Here is an 18,032-nt window from a genome sequence, read left to right on the forward strand (position 1 = left end):
AACATACAAATTTGATGGAACAGAACTGAGGTAAGATGGTGGGGAAAGTATAGTCTCTTAAACAAATGGTGTTGAAGCAACTGTCTACCCACAAAGAACACAAATCTCAACTCACACCTCACACATTTACAAAAATTAATTTGAAATCAACCACAGACCTAAATATAAAAGCTAAAACATCTGACTCTAGTAGAAAACACTGACCAAGCTATACACAAAAGATCCTTGGAAAAAGAAAGACAAACCAAAAAGGAAAAATAAAAGGACCTCACAAAACTTATAAGCTGCTCTTTGAAAATGACAAAAAATGGCACAGACCAAGAGAAAATACTCACAACATAGTTATCAGACACAGATGTATACACCAAACAATAAAAATAGTTCTAATAACTCAATCATAAGACAAACAACCCCATTTGTAAATGTACACTAAAGATTATATATGTACAGCCTGTAAGCACATAAAAAGATGTCCAAAATCATTAGCAACCGGGGGAATATAATTTAAAACCAAAAATGAATCACTATTATGAGTATGTACCCATAGAATGAATAACGTTTAAAAGATTTATGATAGCAAGTACTATTGAGGGTGGAGAGAGGGTAGGAAAGCACAATAATACTGAATGGAAACCAGTTTGGCAGTTTCTTAGGAAATTAAACATCTACTTACCCCATGACCTAAGCATTTCATTCCTAGAGAAATAAAAAGATGTCCACACAAATACTTGTACATAAATATCCTTAGCAGCTTTATTCAAAATAGCACAACTACAAAGAACCTTAATGTCCACCAACAACAGCCAAAGAAATGGTGCTATATCCACACAATGGTATTCTTCTCAGAAATAAAAATGAATAACATGTATGGACCTCAAAAAATATGTACAGCAAAATACAAGAATATACAATGTAGAGTTCACGTACAACAAACTCTAGAACAGCAAAACTTATCTGTATTAACAAAAAGTATTTCAGTGGTCACCAAGGCTAAGAAGTAAGGGTTAGGGACACAAAGAACTTTTTGAAGAGAAATGTTTTAAATCTCAGACGTGATGGTAAGCGTTTACAACTGTCAAAAACTCACCAAAAGACACACTTAATATAAATACATTTTATTAAATTTAAGTATACTTCAATAACATTAAATTTTTTAGAAGTCTATCTTTAGTTCCAGTGATTTGAGAGGTCTCTTTATTATAAGAAAAGCTTCGAAAGGGAAAAAACACATAATGCGTCATAGATTCCAATTAAGGCAATATACAAATACGTACAAGTGACAAACTTTACTTCAAAGCAAAAATTGAGAAATGCTTACCTTTCACTTAATTTAATAGGAAATAAATATGAAAATATCCTTATTTATGTCTAGCATTATGAAAAACAAAATACACTTTAAAGGATTATATTGGCAAAATCCTCAATGGCAAGACTGAAATATGATTCTACAAAATTTCTTTCTCTCCATTGTGTCTTTCTGTCAGATCCTCACTCCTTTTCTGTCTGTACCTATAACTGACCACATACAGAACTGAAAAATTTTGCATTGTCAGTACAATTAATCAGCTGCCACTCTTTGAAAAGTAAACATTTTACTTAAAAAAAATTAAGTTGTGTTTTACTAACACAGTCTGGCTCATTTTTCAGTTCAGTCAGTCAGTAGGAGGCATGTAACAACAGTTCCCAATTCTTTTTTCTTTTTTATTAAGATTTATTTTTTTTATTTGTAAGCCAGAGTTACAGAGAAGGAGAGGCAAAAGCAGAGGTAAAGAGACAGCTCTTCTATCCCCTGGTTCACTCCCCAAATGGCCACAACAGCATGGCTGCACCAGGCTGAAGCCAGGAGCCAGGAGCTTTATCCAGGTCTCCCACACAGGTGCAGCAGCCAAAAGACTTGGGTTGTCTTCCTGTACTTTCCCAAGCACACAAGCAGGGAGCTGGATCAGAAGCAAAGCAGCCAGGACCCAATCCAGATCCCACAGGGATGCCAGCACTAGAGGTCCTGGCTTTTCCTGATATACCACAGTGCCAGGCCTCCCCAATTCTTAATCTAAATGTACAGTAAAGTAATTTGTTTGAAGTATATGAGGGAACTTCAGAAAATTTGTGGAAAATGGAACTAAGAGGTAAGTTTATTTTGGTGCAAAGAAAATTTGAAATCCACACATAAATTTCATAAGCTGTGTATTTTCCAAGAATATTTTGAAGACATATCACATAAATGGATTTTACATTTTTACACCAAAATAAATTCAGCTTTTAATTCCATTTTCCATGAACTCCTTACTGTACCCTCATATGTCATTGAAAACCTTCTTGAACCATTAAAAATATATGACTTTACAGGTTGTTTAGTATTATTTACTCCCTTACTGTCTTTAAATTTTACCCATTTAAGTGACACTTATTATAGTTTGATATCTCTACAGTTCATGAGTATCATGAGGAAAATAGTGTACCATGCCATGTTAAAAGACAACAATGCTGCTTACAACAACTTGCCATGCACCAAATATATGGAAAAAAAAAAAAAAGCTAAATATTCAACTTCTATAAAAATATCAGTTTGATTTAATGCATTCCAACTATGGTCTGCTTTTCTATTTTAATCACGGAATTTTATTTCCATTACATTAACAAATAAATCCATCAGATTAGACAAATTGTAAATTAAATCTAGTTAACATTTAATTATATGTTTCAATTACCATTTAACAAAGAATGGTAGCAAGGAACAAATAATCTTAGAATCATTCAGTATGATCAGAAGAGTCATAGCTGAACATAATTGTTCTTAGCACCCTATAATTAGGAAAGGAAACCATCTTATTTTAAGAACATGGATTCCAACAGCTACATACCATTTCTGAAATCCCCTAACTTTGAAACTTGATTTTTTTTTTTTTTTTTTTTTTGGACAGGCAGAGTTAGTGAGAGAGAGAGAGACAGAGAGAAAGGTCTTCCTTTCCATTGGTTCACCCCCAAAATGGCTGCTATAGTCGCTACAGCCGGTGCTGCACCAATCCGAAGCCAGGAGCCAGGTGCTTGCTCCTGGTCTCCCACACGGGTGCAGGGCCCAAGCACTTGTGCCAACCTCCACTGCCTTCCCGTGCCACAGCAGAGAACTGGACTGGAAGAGGAGCAACTGGGACAGAATCCGGTGCCCCAACCGGTACTAGAACCTGGGGTGCCGGCACCGCAGGCAGAGGATTAGCCAAGTGAGCCACAGCACTGGCTGAAGCTTGATTTTTAATGATCATAAAAGCTGGCTTCTGAAAAGTCACACACACATCAGTTGCTAACCTTTACTAATCTTAGACCCATTACTAATACATCATCATTCCCTTGCTGGAGAAAACATTTTACATTAGTGTGCTATCCCTAAGTTTCATTTTGCTTTATGGTCATTGTTCTGAACTCTTACATTTTTGTGACATTCCTTAAGCAAGTTAATTAAGATGTTGCATTCCTCAGTGTGCAAGTGTGGAGATAAATCAGGATGCATCTTCAGGAAGGAGATGGATGACAGCCGTGCGACCTGCAAAAAGAAGCAGTGCAACCTGTAAATACAAGAGTGTCCTATATGTGCATATTAATATGACCCAAAAGTATTTTTTAAGATTTATTTATTTATTTGAAAGTCAGAGTTACACAGAGAGAGGAGAGGCAGAGAGAGAGAGAGCAGCCTTCTACCCGATGGTTCACTCCCCAATTGGCTGCAATGGCGAGCGGCGTGGATCTGAAGCCAGGAGCCAGGAGCTTCTTCCAGGTCTCTCACGCAGGTGCAGAGGCCCAAGGAGTTGGGCCACCTTCTACTGCTTTCCCAGGCCAGAGCAGAAAGCAGGACTGGAAGTGGAGCAGCCGGGTCTCGAACCGGCGTCCATTGGAACTGCTGGTGCTTCAGGCCAGGGCATTAACCCGCTGCGCCACAGCGCCGGCCCCACCTAAAAGTATTTTTGGTAAGAACCGGCAATGAGCTTTATCAGAAGATAATATTAACCATTAACCGGTTGTGTGACTTCAGTCAAATTATTAACTTGAATCTCAGCTTCTGTATTCAAGGACTAAACATATTCAGCAAATTATCAGTGGTGTTTAGAAAGCTTGCAGTTTCAGAAGTAGAAAAGCAAGCACTCAAGAGAGCCAATCCTGGAAATAAATGCTCAAGCAGAAACAGACTGCCTATTAATAAATCTTCCAAAATTTTCCCACATTCCTGAAACTGAGTACAACTCAGTTGTTTAGATGAAATTTTATTAGATAAAAGAACTGGTTTACTAATTCTTTTAAAATGTATGAGGGAAGTTCAAAAAGTTCATAGAAACATGAAGTTAAAAGTATGAGTTTATTTCAGTGGAAAAAATCTGTTTTCATAATACATGGGAAATGTATGTTATGACAAAGCTCTGCATGGATTTCAAAAAAAAATTTCACATCAAAATAAACTCAAACTTTTTAACTTCATTTATTTGCAAACTTTCTAAAATACTCTCATGTCTCTGACAGTATTGAAGGGCCACTAGTCAGTTTCCCATTTGTATAAATTAGTGCACTTTCTGAAGATCTGGCTGAGAAAACCTAACTAAACAGTGAAGTGAAATAAGAAAATGCAAAAAACTTTTTCTAAATTTAGCACATACATCCATAAAATGAATTATGACACTGCAAACAGTAGGCTGAAATCCTGAAAATTAAGCTGAATAGACTCATTAACAAAGAAATGAATAGCCAAGATTAAAGGGAAAACATAACTTGAAGGTGTCTTTTATTTATGTAGTGCTGGTCACATTTTTTTTTAACCTACTCTAACTCCAACAAGATCACCGGAAGAACCAATTAACTGTTTTACTCTTTTTTTTAAAAAATAATTTTATTTATTTGAGAGGTATAGCTACAGAGAGAGAGGGAGAGAAAGACAGAAAGGGATTCCATCCACTGGTTCACTCCCTAAAAGGCCAAAACGGCTGGAGCTAGGCCAGACCGAAGCCAGATCAGGAGCTTCTCTTGGGTCCCCCACATGACTACAGGGACCCAAGCACCTGGGCCATCCTCTGCTGCTTTCCCAGGCCATTAGCAGAGAGCCAGATTGGAAAGGGAGAAACTGGGATGCGAACAGCTGCCCATGATGGGTACCAGCACCGCAGGCAGAGGCTTAGCCTACTATGCCGCACTGCAAGCACGTTTTACTCTTTTAAAAACTCAAAGAGATAATAGGAACCACCTCACATACATTAGGATGGCTACTATTCCAAAACAGAAAACAAGTGCTAGAAAGGATGCAGAAAAATTAGAATCCTTTGCACTCTCGTGGGACTGTAAAATGGCACACTGGCTATGGAAAATGGTATAGCAGTTCATTAAAAAATTAAAAACAGAGGGCAGGCATCTGGAACAGCGCTAGCTTGGGACATTCACATCTCATATCAGAGGGCCTGGATTCAAAGTCCCAGCTCCACTCCTGATTTTAATTTCCAGCTAATGAGTACCCTAGGAAGGCGCGGGTGATGTCTCAAGCAGTTGAGTTTTTTAGAGATCTGGACTGAATTCCGAGCTCCTGCCTTTGGCCTGACCCAGGCCTGGCCATTGCAGACATTTCGAATGAGCCAGCAGATGGGAGCCTGCTTAGTCTCTGCCTCTCATGTTTTAAAAATATTAAAATGGAATTACCACAAAATCTAGCAATTCTATTTCTGGGAATATACCCAAAAGATTTTTTAAAAGGTCTCATAGAGAAATGTATACACCTATATTTGTAGCATATTATTCATAACAACTAAAACAAGCAACTCAAGTGTCCTCAACAGATAAATGAGTAAGTACACATAAAAGTACAGTGGAGTATTACTCGGAGTTTAAAAAGGAAATTCTAACATCTACAACACAGATGAACTTTGAGGACATTATGCTTAATGAAATAAGCCAGGAACAAAGAGATAAATACTGTATGATTATCACTTACATGAGGTACTTCGAGTAGTTAAAATTTAAAGAAAGTGGATGATGGTTGTCAAGGCTGTAGGGAGGAGCAGAATGAGGAGTTATTGTTTAATGGATAAAGAGTTTCAGTTTTACAAGATGAAAAAAATTCTGGAGATGGATGGTGGTGATGGGTATACATTATGAATGTAAACCGAGAACTAACCATATGCTTGGAAAATAGTTAAGATGCAGGGGGCAGGGGGGTAAAGGCGCTGTGGCATAGTGGGTAAAGCTGCTGCTAGCAATGCCGGCATCCCATATGGGTGCCAATTCTAGTCCCAGCTGCCCCTCTTCCAATCCACCTCTCTGCTATGGCCTGAAAAAGCATTAGAAGATGGCCCAAGTCCCTGGACCCCTGGACCCACGTGGGAGACCCAGAAGAAGCTTCTGGCTCCTGGCTCCAGATTGGTGCAGCTCAAGCCATTGTGGTCAATTTGGGAGTGAACCAGCGGATGGAAGGCCTCTCTCTTTCTCTCTGCCTCTCCTTCTCTCTCTGTGTAACTCTGACTTTCAAATAAATAAATAAATCTTAAAAAAAAAAAAAGATCGGGGCCAGCATTGTGGCACAGTGGGTTAAAGCCCTGGTCTGCAGCACTGGCATCCCATATGGGTGTCAGTTCGAGTCCTGGCTGCTCTACTTCCAGTCCAGCTCTCTGCTATGGCCTGGGAAAACAGTGAAGTGTGGCCCAAGTCCTTGGGCCCCTACACTCGTGTGGGAGACCCAGAGAAAGCTCCTAGCTTCGGAGTAGCATAGCTCTGGTTGTTGCAGCCATCTAGGGAGTGAACCAGCAGATGAAAGACCTCTCTCTCTGCCTCTGCCTCTCTGTAACTCTGCCTTTCAAATAAATAAATAAATCTTTTAAAAAAAAAATAGTTAAGATGGTAAATTTTATGTGTTTTTCCATGACTGAAAAGAGAAAGAAAACAGATGAAAATCATGACCTCAGGTTGGTCAAAGCATTGTTTTTATTTTTTTTTAACAAAGACATATAAAAATTGTGCATATTAAAGGGTACTATGTAATATTTCATTACATGTATATATTGTGTCAGGAATTATTTATTAGATATATCGAAAGCACAACATACACAAAAATTTTACTTCACCAAAATTAAAATACTGTGCACCTCAAAAACACCACAAAGCAAATGAAGACAAGTCACATTTTGGGTGATAATGATGTAGCAATGTCACCAACTAAAATAAATATACTACTTTGACTCAGTTACGCAAGGCAGGTTGCAGGAAGCATATGAAATCTCTGTGCATTTTCTGCTCAATTTTGCTACAAACCTAAAACTGCTCTAAAAAATAAAATACATTTTAAAAAGATAGACTAGAAGATATCTGCAAGTAACATGTGATGAAGGATTTGTGGGACTGTATTTAGAATACAAAAAGTGGGGCTGGAGCTGTGGCGCAGGTTAAAGCCCTGGCCTGAAGTGCCAGCATCCCATATGGGCGCCGGTTCTACTCCTAGCTGCTCCTCTTCTGATCTAGTAGAGTATGGCCCAAGTCCTTGGGCCCCTGCACCCACATGGGAGACCGCAAGGGGGCTCCTGTCTCCAGATCGGCACAGCTCCAGCCATTGCAGCCATTTGGGGAGTGAACCAGTGGATGGAAGACCTCTCTCTGTCTCTGCGTCTCTCTGTAACTCTGTCATTCAAATAAATAAAATGAATCTTAAAAAAAAAAAAAAATACACAAAGAATGCCTACAACTCAACAAGATCATCTAATTTGTAAAGCAGATCCAGAAAATGGGCAAAAGGTTTGAACAGATATTTCACTAAAGAAGTCACAGGAGTAGTTAAACACAGAAAAGGATGCTCAACACTTTTAGTCTGTAGGAAATACAAACTAAACTACAATGAGATACCATCATACCTATCAGAAGAGCTACAACAGATCCTCCTGGAATTCTGATTTAGCTACTTGTAGATAAACCCAATGTAAATGAAAAATATCCTAAGTCAAAAATGCACTCACCTAACCCACCAAACATCATAGCTTAGCCTAGCCTACCTTAAACACACTCAGAACAGATGTATCAGCGCACAGTTCGGTAAATCATCTAACACAAAGCCTATTTTCTAAAGTACTGAATATCTTGTGTGATTTATTGAATACTTAAGTGAAAGTGAAAAACAGAATGGTTGAATGTGTACTCACCATGAACGTACACAGCTGAAAGTACACTGGGCCTGAAGAACGTTTAACACACTGAATTAAAATTAATTGCTGGATGATGTGGACGCTACAGCAACAGGGTCATCAATTTCTCTCTTTTCCGATGAGGTTAGAGTATAGCTTGTAGAAGACACTGGAGCTTGGACAACTGTTGATGGTTTAGCAGACACAATGTTTTTCAAGATATCATGGTTTGATTGTATACTTTGTCTCTTCTTTTCATTATATATTTCTCTATAGCAAGCAAGAGCATCCTGTATCTGCCTGTCTGCTCTTGCAAATCTCTCGTAACTGACGTCCATTTCTTCTAACATCCGTAAGCCACTGTTGATAGTAGCAAATGCCTCGGCCAGTTTCTTCGTTGTGAACTCTTTTGGCGCCTCAGGTATCACTCCTTTCTCTGCTTCAGCTTCTTTACTTCTTTCTTCCTCCAGTTCAATCAGCTCCTCATCAGAAATCTCTTCAGTCTCAATGCCAACAAGTTCATGTATATCCTCTTCATCAATGTCCAATTCTAGCTGTTTCCCAAGCACTAATATCTTATTACTCACTATGTCATCAACAGCAGGATCTTTGTTAAAGCCTTTGAATGTGTTCACATATGTCTTCAACACTTTCTTCCAAACGCCATTCATGCACTGCTGCGTGACTTCTTCCCATGCTGCAGCAATGTTCTGAACAGCATTTAGAATGTTAAAACCTTTCCAAAATTCTCGGAGTGTTTGTCCAGATTCAGTTGCTTCAACAGCCTGCATAAAAGTCCGGCGTAAATAATATGCTTTGAATGCAGCGATTGCTCCTTGATCCATTGGTTGAATGAGTGTGGTTGTGTTCAGTGGCAAATACACCATTTTTACAGCAGGATGCATGTCGCCAATGTGTTGTGGATGTCCTGGAACATTGTCTAAAATCAGAAGAATCTTGAATGGGATGTTGTTTTGCCTAAAATATTCTCTTGTCTGTGGAATGAAACAGTTCAAAAACCAGTCTTCAAACAATGCTGATGTCATCCACGCCTTCTTGTTATGTCGATAATAAACAGGAAGCATGTGCTTGCTCACATTCTTGAATGCTCTGGGATTCTCTGAGTGGTAGATTAGAAAAGGCTTTAATTTAAATCCTGCAACATTTCCACCCAAAAGCAGAGTTACACGGTCTCTGAATCCTGGTATTGTCTTGGACTCTTGATGAATGTATGTGCACTCCAGCATACGTTTCCAGAACAGGCTTGTCTCATCAACATTAAATATCTGTTCTGGTAAATATTTTTCAGCCATAATTATCCTATGCAGTTCCTCCTTAAAAGCCTCAGCACATTCAATATCAGCATTTGCTGCTTCATCACTGACCTTCACTGTATGAAAATTATGACGCTTTTTAAAGCGTTGGAACCACCCATGACTTGCTGTAAACATCTGTGTGTAGGTAGGGTCATCAGCACGCTCTTTCAGCATATTGAAAAGACTTCTTGCCTTAGCCTGGATTGTCAGCAGGCTAAGTGGTATGCGCTTCTGTGTCTGCTCTTCCATCCATGCAACAAGTAATTTTTCCATATCATCAATTGGCCCAGCTCTTTTCTTCGTGATGACAGTGGACTTAATTGATGCTGATGACTTCACTGCATCACTGATTCGCTTCTTATCCTTTAAAATGGTTGAGACCGTGGATTGCGAAAGTCCTGACTCACGTGCAATGACCATCACTGGCTTGCCACCTTCATGCTGGGCAATTATCTTGAGTTTCATCTCAAGAGTAATTGCCTTCCTCTTCTTCTTTCCGCCAGAAGCAGAAGATAAAGACAGGCGTTTTGAAGACATGATGGGATGCACAAACACAGAACACGATATCCAAAGATGCTGGCAACACAATACACTGTAGAGTGTCAGTTGCTTACCCTCGTGATTGTGTGGCTGACAAGGAGCTATGGCTCACTGCCATTGCCCAGCATCGACACAGTATTGTACCACACATCACTAGCCCCAGGGAAAGATCCCAATTCGATGCAGGGTTTCTACTGAATGCATATCACTTTCGCACCATTGTAAAGTTGAGAAATCTTATGATGAACCATTGTAAGTCGGGGACGGTCTGTAATCAAAAAGTCAGACAATATCAAGCATTGGTTAGGATGTGAAGAAACTGGATTTCATGCAATGCTACTGGGAATGTATAATCGTAAAGACACTACGGAGAACAATTTAGCAATTGCTTAAAGTGAAAATAAAGAAAATAGGAAGTGAAATAAAAACTTCCTACGAGACTTTTTGCATTCTTGGGAATCTATCCAAGAGAAACAAAAACATTAATCCATACAAAGGCATGTATGTAAATATTCATAGCACTACTATTCACAACAGCCAATACTGGAAACAATCCAAACATCCATTAACTGGGTAAATGAATACACAAAATATGGTATAGCTACCTAAAGGAATACTATTTAGCAATTAAAGGGAATGAATTACTGATGCATGCTATAACACTAATAAATATTAAAAGCCCAAAGCTAAACCAAAGAAGCCAAATGCAAAATGCTATATATGATTTTATTCAATTTATATGTAATGTCTAGAAAAGGCAGAAAAAAAAACAGAAAGCAGATCTTTGGTTGCCTAGAACTGAAGACAAGAAGGGAGATTAATCTGTGACTGGAAACCAAAGAATTTTTTCAGATGACAAAAATGTTCTATAACTGAACTGAACTGTATAACTGCACAATTATACAAATACATTAGCATCACTGAATTCACTTACAATGGTGCATTTTATGGTATGTAAACTACCTCAAATAAAGCTGTGTGAAAGTTCCAAGAAACTCAAAACTGTCCATCTCATTCCAGTAAATAAAAATTTTAATAAATCTGAATAAATAATTACAGAGATCAAAGCATAGCAGCTATTTTAGACTGCAACTTCAACCAGATCACTGTTACATTAAGTAACTACTAAAACTACACCAAAGCTGAAGATTACAAATCAGGCTGTATTTATTTGAATTGGAAAAAGGAAATGCAGCCAAGTTCAAGTTTCATTTGCCTGTCACCAACTACAAGGTTTTTTTCAATGACACAACTTTTTAGCCTCCAAAAAATGAAATTTCATATATTTCAGCCACTTGTCATCTAACATTATGCATCTACCAATATTATACACCTACATTTATGTATACAAGCCATCTGTTTCTGAAAGATGTACACCAATTTAGCCACCTAGAAAATGTCTTTGACATTTTATTTTGTAAATGTATTTGACAAAATATTTTAACATGTTTTTTATCAACCAGCCCTAAATTTGTGTATTTGTAGTTCAGAAGCAAGCTCGTGTTATATAGAAATGACCTCTTTAATTGGCAAAATAAATACACATGATCCCTGAGTAGGGTGGTCCTACTCACAGTACTTCAGTTCACAGTGGTGCAAAAGCGATATACATTCAGTCGTAACTGTACTTCAAATTCTGACCTTCTCTTGGCCTAGCACTATGAAGTAAAGAGTCTCTTGACGCTGGGCAGCAAATACGAGTGGCAGGTCCTCCTCAGCCACTGAACCATGAGAGGAAACAACTGTGTGCTGTGTGCCGCAGTGGCCTGCACTGCCAGTGTTTTCTGGATATATTTACATATAAATAAATATATTTTTGCATATCATCATATCTACAAAGTGCCCACCTCTGTGTGTTCATGAGATATTCAATTATTTATTATAAAATAGGCTTTGTTAGATGATTTTGCTGAACTGTAGGTTAACATAACTGTTCTGAGCATGTTTAAGGTAGACTAGACTGATTTACGATGTTTGGTAGGTCAAGTTTATTAAATGTATTTTTGATTTATGATATTTTCAACTTATGATGGGTTTATCTAGACATACACTCATAAAAAATCAAGGAACATTTAACTTGAGAAGATGTTTGGCTGATAGAGAATATATGCATGCACATTATAAACAAACAAATACATACAATGATTTCTACTTTCGTACTCCACAACAAAAATTTACTTAAATATGTATTCTACTTTAGAAGAATAAGTCTTCCCTTCTACTTTATTCTAAATTGACAAACAATAATTGCACACATTTATGGAGTTCTTTTAATTTCTCACCCTAAACAACTAGTTCACAGAATAAACTGGTTTAGTTTCTCCTTCCTATTTTTCTTGGTAAAAAACTATTACTTACTTAGGCCGGCGCCGCGGCTCACTAGGCTAATCCTCCGCCTAGCGGCACCGGCACACCGGGTTCTAGTCCCGGTCGGGGCGCCGGATTCTGTCCCGGTTGCCCCTCTTCCAGGCCAGCCCTCTGCTGTGGCCAGGGAGTGCAGTGGAGGATGGCCCAGGTGCTTGGGCCCTGCACCCCATGGGAGACCAGGAAAAGCACCTGGCTCCTGGCTCCTGCCATCGGATCAGCGCGGTGCGCTGGCCGCAGCGTGCCGGCCGCGGCGGCCAATGGAGGGTGAACCAACGGCAAAGGAAGACCTTTCTCTCTGTCTCTCTCTCTCACTGTCCACTCTGCCTGTCAAAAAAAAAAAAAAAAAAAAAAAAAAAAAAAAAAAACTATTACTTAACCTAAACTCTGAACAGATTCCCTTCTTTAGTAATCATTCCTTTCTTTCCTCCACTCTGTTTTTAACTAGATATTCTCTTCCTTCCATTTCCCTCCATTAGGCCTTCACCTATGCTCTCTTCCAGCTACCCTATGTCATTTAGTTTTGCCTAAATATTGGTGCATACACAGATGTACTGCTGTCCTCTTGGGTGCAACATACAAAGTATGGAGACAGTGCTGTGGCATACTATGCTAAGCCAGTGCCAGTGTCCCATATGGGTGCCAGTTTGTGTCCCAGCTGCTCCTCTTCTGCTCCAGCTCTCTGCTTATGGTCTGGGAAAGCAGTGGAAGATGGCCGAAGTCCTTGGGCCCTTGCACCCGTGTGGGAGAACTGGAAGAAGCTCCTGGCACCTGGCTTCATATCAGCTCAGCTCTACTCACTGTGGCCATTTGGGGAGTAAACCAGTGGATGGAAGACCTTTATGTCTCTCCCTCTCTCTGAATTTTACCTCTCAAATAAATAAATAAAATCTTAAAATATATATAAAACATGATTTTAAAACAATGGCATTTAAATCCTTGCTGATTTCTTCCAGTAGTTATCTTCCTATTCCAGTATTCCAGTGATATTATAATTATAATTATATATTCCAATATTCCAGTAATATTATACTATTTTTTACAAATCAAGGAAAAGCTAAATATATACTCACCATTCTTGTTTTTAAAATTTTTTCAAAGTCATATAAAGGTATCAACATTATTAGTTTTTAAAATTATTAAACAACGCAAACTGGGCACAAGTCTTATAACTCAACAACCCTATGAAGTGCGTATACTTTTCTGTTTTGTGAGTATATTTTTAAATTCACTTGAACCATTAAAACTTCCCTTTTGAAGGTCAAAATATGCATTTCCACATTTTCATACAGAAAGCAAGCACCAGGTCACGCAAAAGGCGACAGAGTTACTATTCAACATAATCTCTCACCACAACAGACCTTCCCCATGTTTAAAATAGGAAGACCTGCCTTTGCATCAGTTTGTGAATGAAATAAATTCAGAGAAGAAACTATTTCTCAAGGAACCTCTGGTTGGCCACAGTTATAACAGGCACTAATTCTAGACCCAAGTCCCCAAGAAGTCCAGGTGGTATTATACTGTATTATTAGAAATAACAGGTTCTGACTATACCAATATAAAGAACAATATTGTACTCTACACTGGTAAACACATTAAGAATACTAAAAATTTGAATATTCCTGGAGGGAGTATTTAGGGATAGAAACAGGTCTGATACTACTAAATTTACACAAAAAACCATTGGTGAAACTGAAAATATTACTAAGTTAGAGAAGCACACAACAGAGGAGATACAACAAAGAAACACACTGGTTAAGACAAACAATGTATTTGAAAAGAAAAGATGTCGCTTGGAAGGGAAAAAGTTGTGGACTTGGCTATTCCCAGGTTCCATTACTTTGGTTACTAATCTGAAACCTAAGAATATTCTTCCAAATGGAATTAGCTCTTGACCTCTATCTCACGGGTTTATAATAAAATATGTGAAAGTACCTACAACAGTAAACAATGAGGGTGACATTATGTAAAGGAGTATTTGTATGGCTGAAATTCTCTGTTGCACAAAGGGAAAGACTGAATTGAATTTACTGTACTGTGTCTGAGAACAGAACTGAAACCAAAGGGTGGAAGTCGCAAGGACAGACGTCATCTTCACGGAGCCGTCCGACACAAAACCAGCCGCTGAGTGAAGCTCTAAGTTATCTGCTGCCACCTGCCCAGAGACTGGCTGCATCAATTAAAGGTGACATATATTCTTGCAATACACTCTTAAGTATCTTTTCAATTTTATGTTCACAATTAAATTATTTTAAGCTATTCTCCCAAAACGAAATGCAGACCCAAAGGATAAACACTTGCTACTACTAACACAGAAAACAATTTCAAAATGCAGTACCAATGATATTGTGAACATCAGCAGCACTGCTGAAGCAATTTGTTTGCTAGGTAGTGGAGGAGACCAAAAACTCCATTCAAATCATCATTAAACACAAAACTTCAGTCCCACCAGTAGTCATCTTTAAAAGGCTATTCCTACAACACTATTACAAACTCAAAATATTTTTTACAAGCTGAAGAAAATCCTGTAAATACAAAATTTCAGTCCCAACTCCACACTGGCATTTAGAAAGCATCAGAAAGGTAAACTGGTTGGAGTTATACCTCCCTCCCCACGCCGGCCCCATCCACTTCCTCAAGTATGCATACAATGATACCAGAACAGGTTACTGACACGCTTAGCAACATTTTCGGCTATGAAAACACGAGGTTTTGTTATCTGGCTAACATGCCTCTAACAAAGCAATTTTAACTTTTCTGTGAGGGTAGGCTGGGAAGGCAGAAGCAGCAGGGTACTCTCACTGAAGATGTAAAAGTTATAGTATTATTTTATTCTTACCTTCACCGTGATCTACTACCTCCACAGAGTTAAATTTTTCCTGAGGTATTATGACAACAAATTTCCACCAGCAGGTGGCACAGTTTCAGAAAATAAATGTATCAGGAGCAAATAGCTTACTAACTCTAGCAAAAGGAACAAGCATTCTAAAAATGCAGTTCAACAGATTTATACTCACAGAGGGAAACTCTATTTTAATGTCACTTAGCTTATCTTTATTTTTAAAATTTGAAAGACAGAAACACATATAAAGAGATCTTCCATCCACTGGTTCACTTCCCAAATGCCCCAAATGTCCTCAAACAGGAAGGGTTGGGCCAGGCTGGTCAGGAGCCTAGAACTCCATCTTTATCTCTGTGGGACAAAGGAATCCAACTACTACACCATCACCTTTCACCTCCCAGGGTGCACGCAGCAGGAAGCAGGAATGGAGAGCAGAGGGCAGACTGGAATCCAGACACTCTGCTCCTAAGGGACTCAGGCATCTCAAGCAGGGCATCAACCACTATGACAAACATCTACTCTGCAAACACTTTTTTTTAAGTCTTCATTTCAGGAAGCCTTAGTATTACTTAAATTAGTATTTTCCAAATATTTCAAACTACAAGCCATACTGCAGCTGAGGTGGCAGACAAGCAGGGGACTGCATACCCTATCCACTTATCACAGTGGTAAACTGACCAAATGTAAACAAGCTGTTAAGTGACTTGCACTCCCAGAACAGAGGCTGTTATGCCACATTGCTACCCAGGGCAACTATGGAGCTACCTGGGAAAAGGGGCTTAATTACTCTAACTTCGTCTGAATAGCTTCTCAAGGAATGGGCCCAACTAGCTTTCTCTAAAAACATTTACAATACTTACTACACGGTGAGTACTCTACCAAATCACGTAAATTCCAGAGAAAATATTAGTCCACACATCTCAAAGAATGAAAGGCTGAGGGGAATTTCTTATAAATGCACATAGTGAGTATCCAATAATGCTTGCTGAATGTTGAATTTATAATTAGAGACAGAATTAGTCAACACCAGCACAGGAAAAAAGGGAGGGAAGGCAGCTCATTTTAAATCAACTAAGTAAAAGCCTGCCTGTACAGCAAAGGAGATACAAAGGATATCATTTAGGTTTAAGATGTTGGTCTCAAGAAGGTGAGGAGACCACCAGTCAAAGCAGAAGACTCATTTTAGGAGATCAGCAGAGCAGAGTCTGAGGTAGCACTTCAGGCCTCCTGGGCAGCAGGCAAGGCCCTCCTTTTCAGCTACCTCCTGGGCAGGGGTGCCAGTTTGGTAACTACTGATCTCCATTAGGGGAAACAGTATGTGCAGCTGCTCAGCGACAATGTATTCCTCTGGCAGTCCGGAATGTCCCAGGTGGGAAGCCTGTGAAGGTTGCTGCTGCTGGGACAGTAAAAATTCCACCAGGTTTACTGTTAACTATTTACACCCAATTGGCCTAACAGATCCTGACAAATCCAACATCTTAATACATACATATAAACAGAGAGAAAACTTTTGCTTTTATGTAGAAAGGTTCTTGGGGGAGGGGAAAACAGGAAATGGGGACAAGGGCAGTGTGAGAGGGGGCGTGGTTAAAGGAAAGTTCCTCTGTGTCCCAGAACTGGAACTAAGTACTTCAGTGGATGATACTGGACATCCCTCAGCAGGAAAATGTCAACCCAGGTTTGAGTGAGGTTTTGGATTAAGTGAACAAGTCAATTTAGCAACCAGAGGCATGGTCCTAGAGATAAAAGAAAAACTGTTATGAGAAGCAATAAAGGGCACAGGCCAAGGCAGCCAGGATTTTTTAAACTAGCTGCTCCAAAGGTCAGACACCTGCTACCAAATTCTGGATGCCCCATCTACCAGCTTGAACAGCGTCACTAATGAGACCAGACTGGATGACACAGAAACAACACTCTTCCTTTAGAAATAAACAGAAACCCACCTTTCTCCACTGTTAACATGTACAAGCCCCACTGTTACGTGAGGTGACTGCTGCCAAGGAGTGCACTTAGTCTTAAACCCTAAAAAGGTTCGGCGATATTTCATCTCAACTTTCTTATTTATCTTGGTAATAGGAAATGAGTGTAGCAAACACACCTACGCCAGTGCCCACTCTGGCAGCAATTCCTAGGCTGATCAAAAGCGGTATTAAGAGGACAGCTCCTTCATAGTAAATACTTGCGGTTAGAGGAACAAGCAGAGATCTGTTATTGAGGAACACTAACACTGGGGGACAGGAAAACAAGAGAGCAAGTTCCAGTCCAGTTGTTGGAGAGGCAGAGAAGTGTTGGTCCCACAAAGGAAAAAGATCCCCTGTTCATGTCAGCAAGTTGTCACATGGATGGAAAACATGTTTAAATGCTTAAGTGCCTGATTTGTTCCTGGTTCATTTTCCCAGGCATTGAGAGTACTTGCCAATGTGGCACTTGAGTGGTTGTTGAGGGGGGAGGGGCTGTTAGCGTAACCTGGGTAACACCTAACAATTTACGTTTATAAAAAAATAAGATGTTGGTGGATAGAAGCTCGCTCTCTCTCCCTCTCTCTCTCTGCCTTTCCTTCTCTCTGTAATTTTCAAATAAATAAATAAATCTTAAAAAAAATAAGATGTTTGTGGATATCTATGAAGAACCAATCAGTAGAATTTTTATGAATATTTGGAAGAAGGCAGATCATCTATATAGTGGAGAGGGTGCTGGGGTATAAAGACAGTAAGACCCCCATAACAAAAACGAAGGGACTAAAGACTCTGCATGTGCTTCCAAGACTGAGTAAGCTGCTCCTGTATCCAAGAATCAAGAGATCAGCTTAGCTGCTACCTTGACACAAACCTAGGGACA

General features: G+C 39.2%; 1 protein-coding gene across 7 annotated transcripts in view; it reads right to left on the bottom strand.

Moving 5' to 3' along the window:
- Nucleotides 1-18,032, bottom strand: part of CMC2 (C-X9-C motif containing 2) — a 40,965-nt gene that overhangs the window by 18,867 nt on the left and 4,066 nt on the right. For 2 of the 7 annotated variants that reach the window (XR_011384120.1, XM_017342384.3), the window contains exons 2-4: nt 8,151-10,256; nt 5,960-6,013; nt 3,425-3,538 (exon numbers count right to left, since the gene is read on the bottom strand). Coding sequence is in view for 4 of the 7 variants with exons in the window: in XM_017342384.3 (XP_017197873.1) it covers nt 3,425-3,505 (81 nt within the window). In the remaining 3 variants the exon portion in view is untranslated. Of the gene's footprint in view, nt 1-3,424; nt 3,539-3,652; nt 3,945-5,959; nt 6,014-8,150; nt 10,257-18,032 lie in introns of those variants that run through there. The other 5 variants (XR_011384121.1, XM_017342383.3, XR_011384123.1 and 2 more) reach the window with 4 other exon arrangements.

Source organism: Oryctolagus cuniculus, chromosome 18 (genome assembly GCF_964237555.1).
Source record: "Oryctolagus cuniculus chromosome 18, mOryCun1.1, whole genome shotgun sequence".
NCBI lineage: Eukaryota > Metazoa > Chordata > Mammalia > Lagomorpha > Leporidae > Oryctolagus > Oryctolagus cuniculus.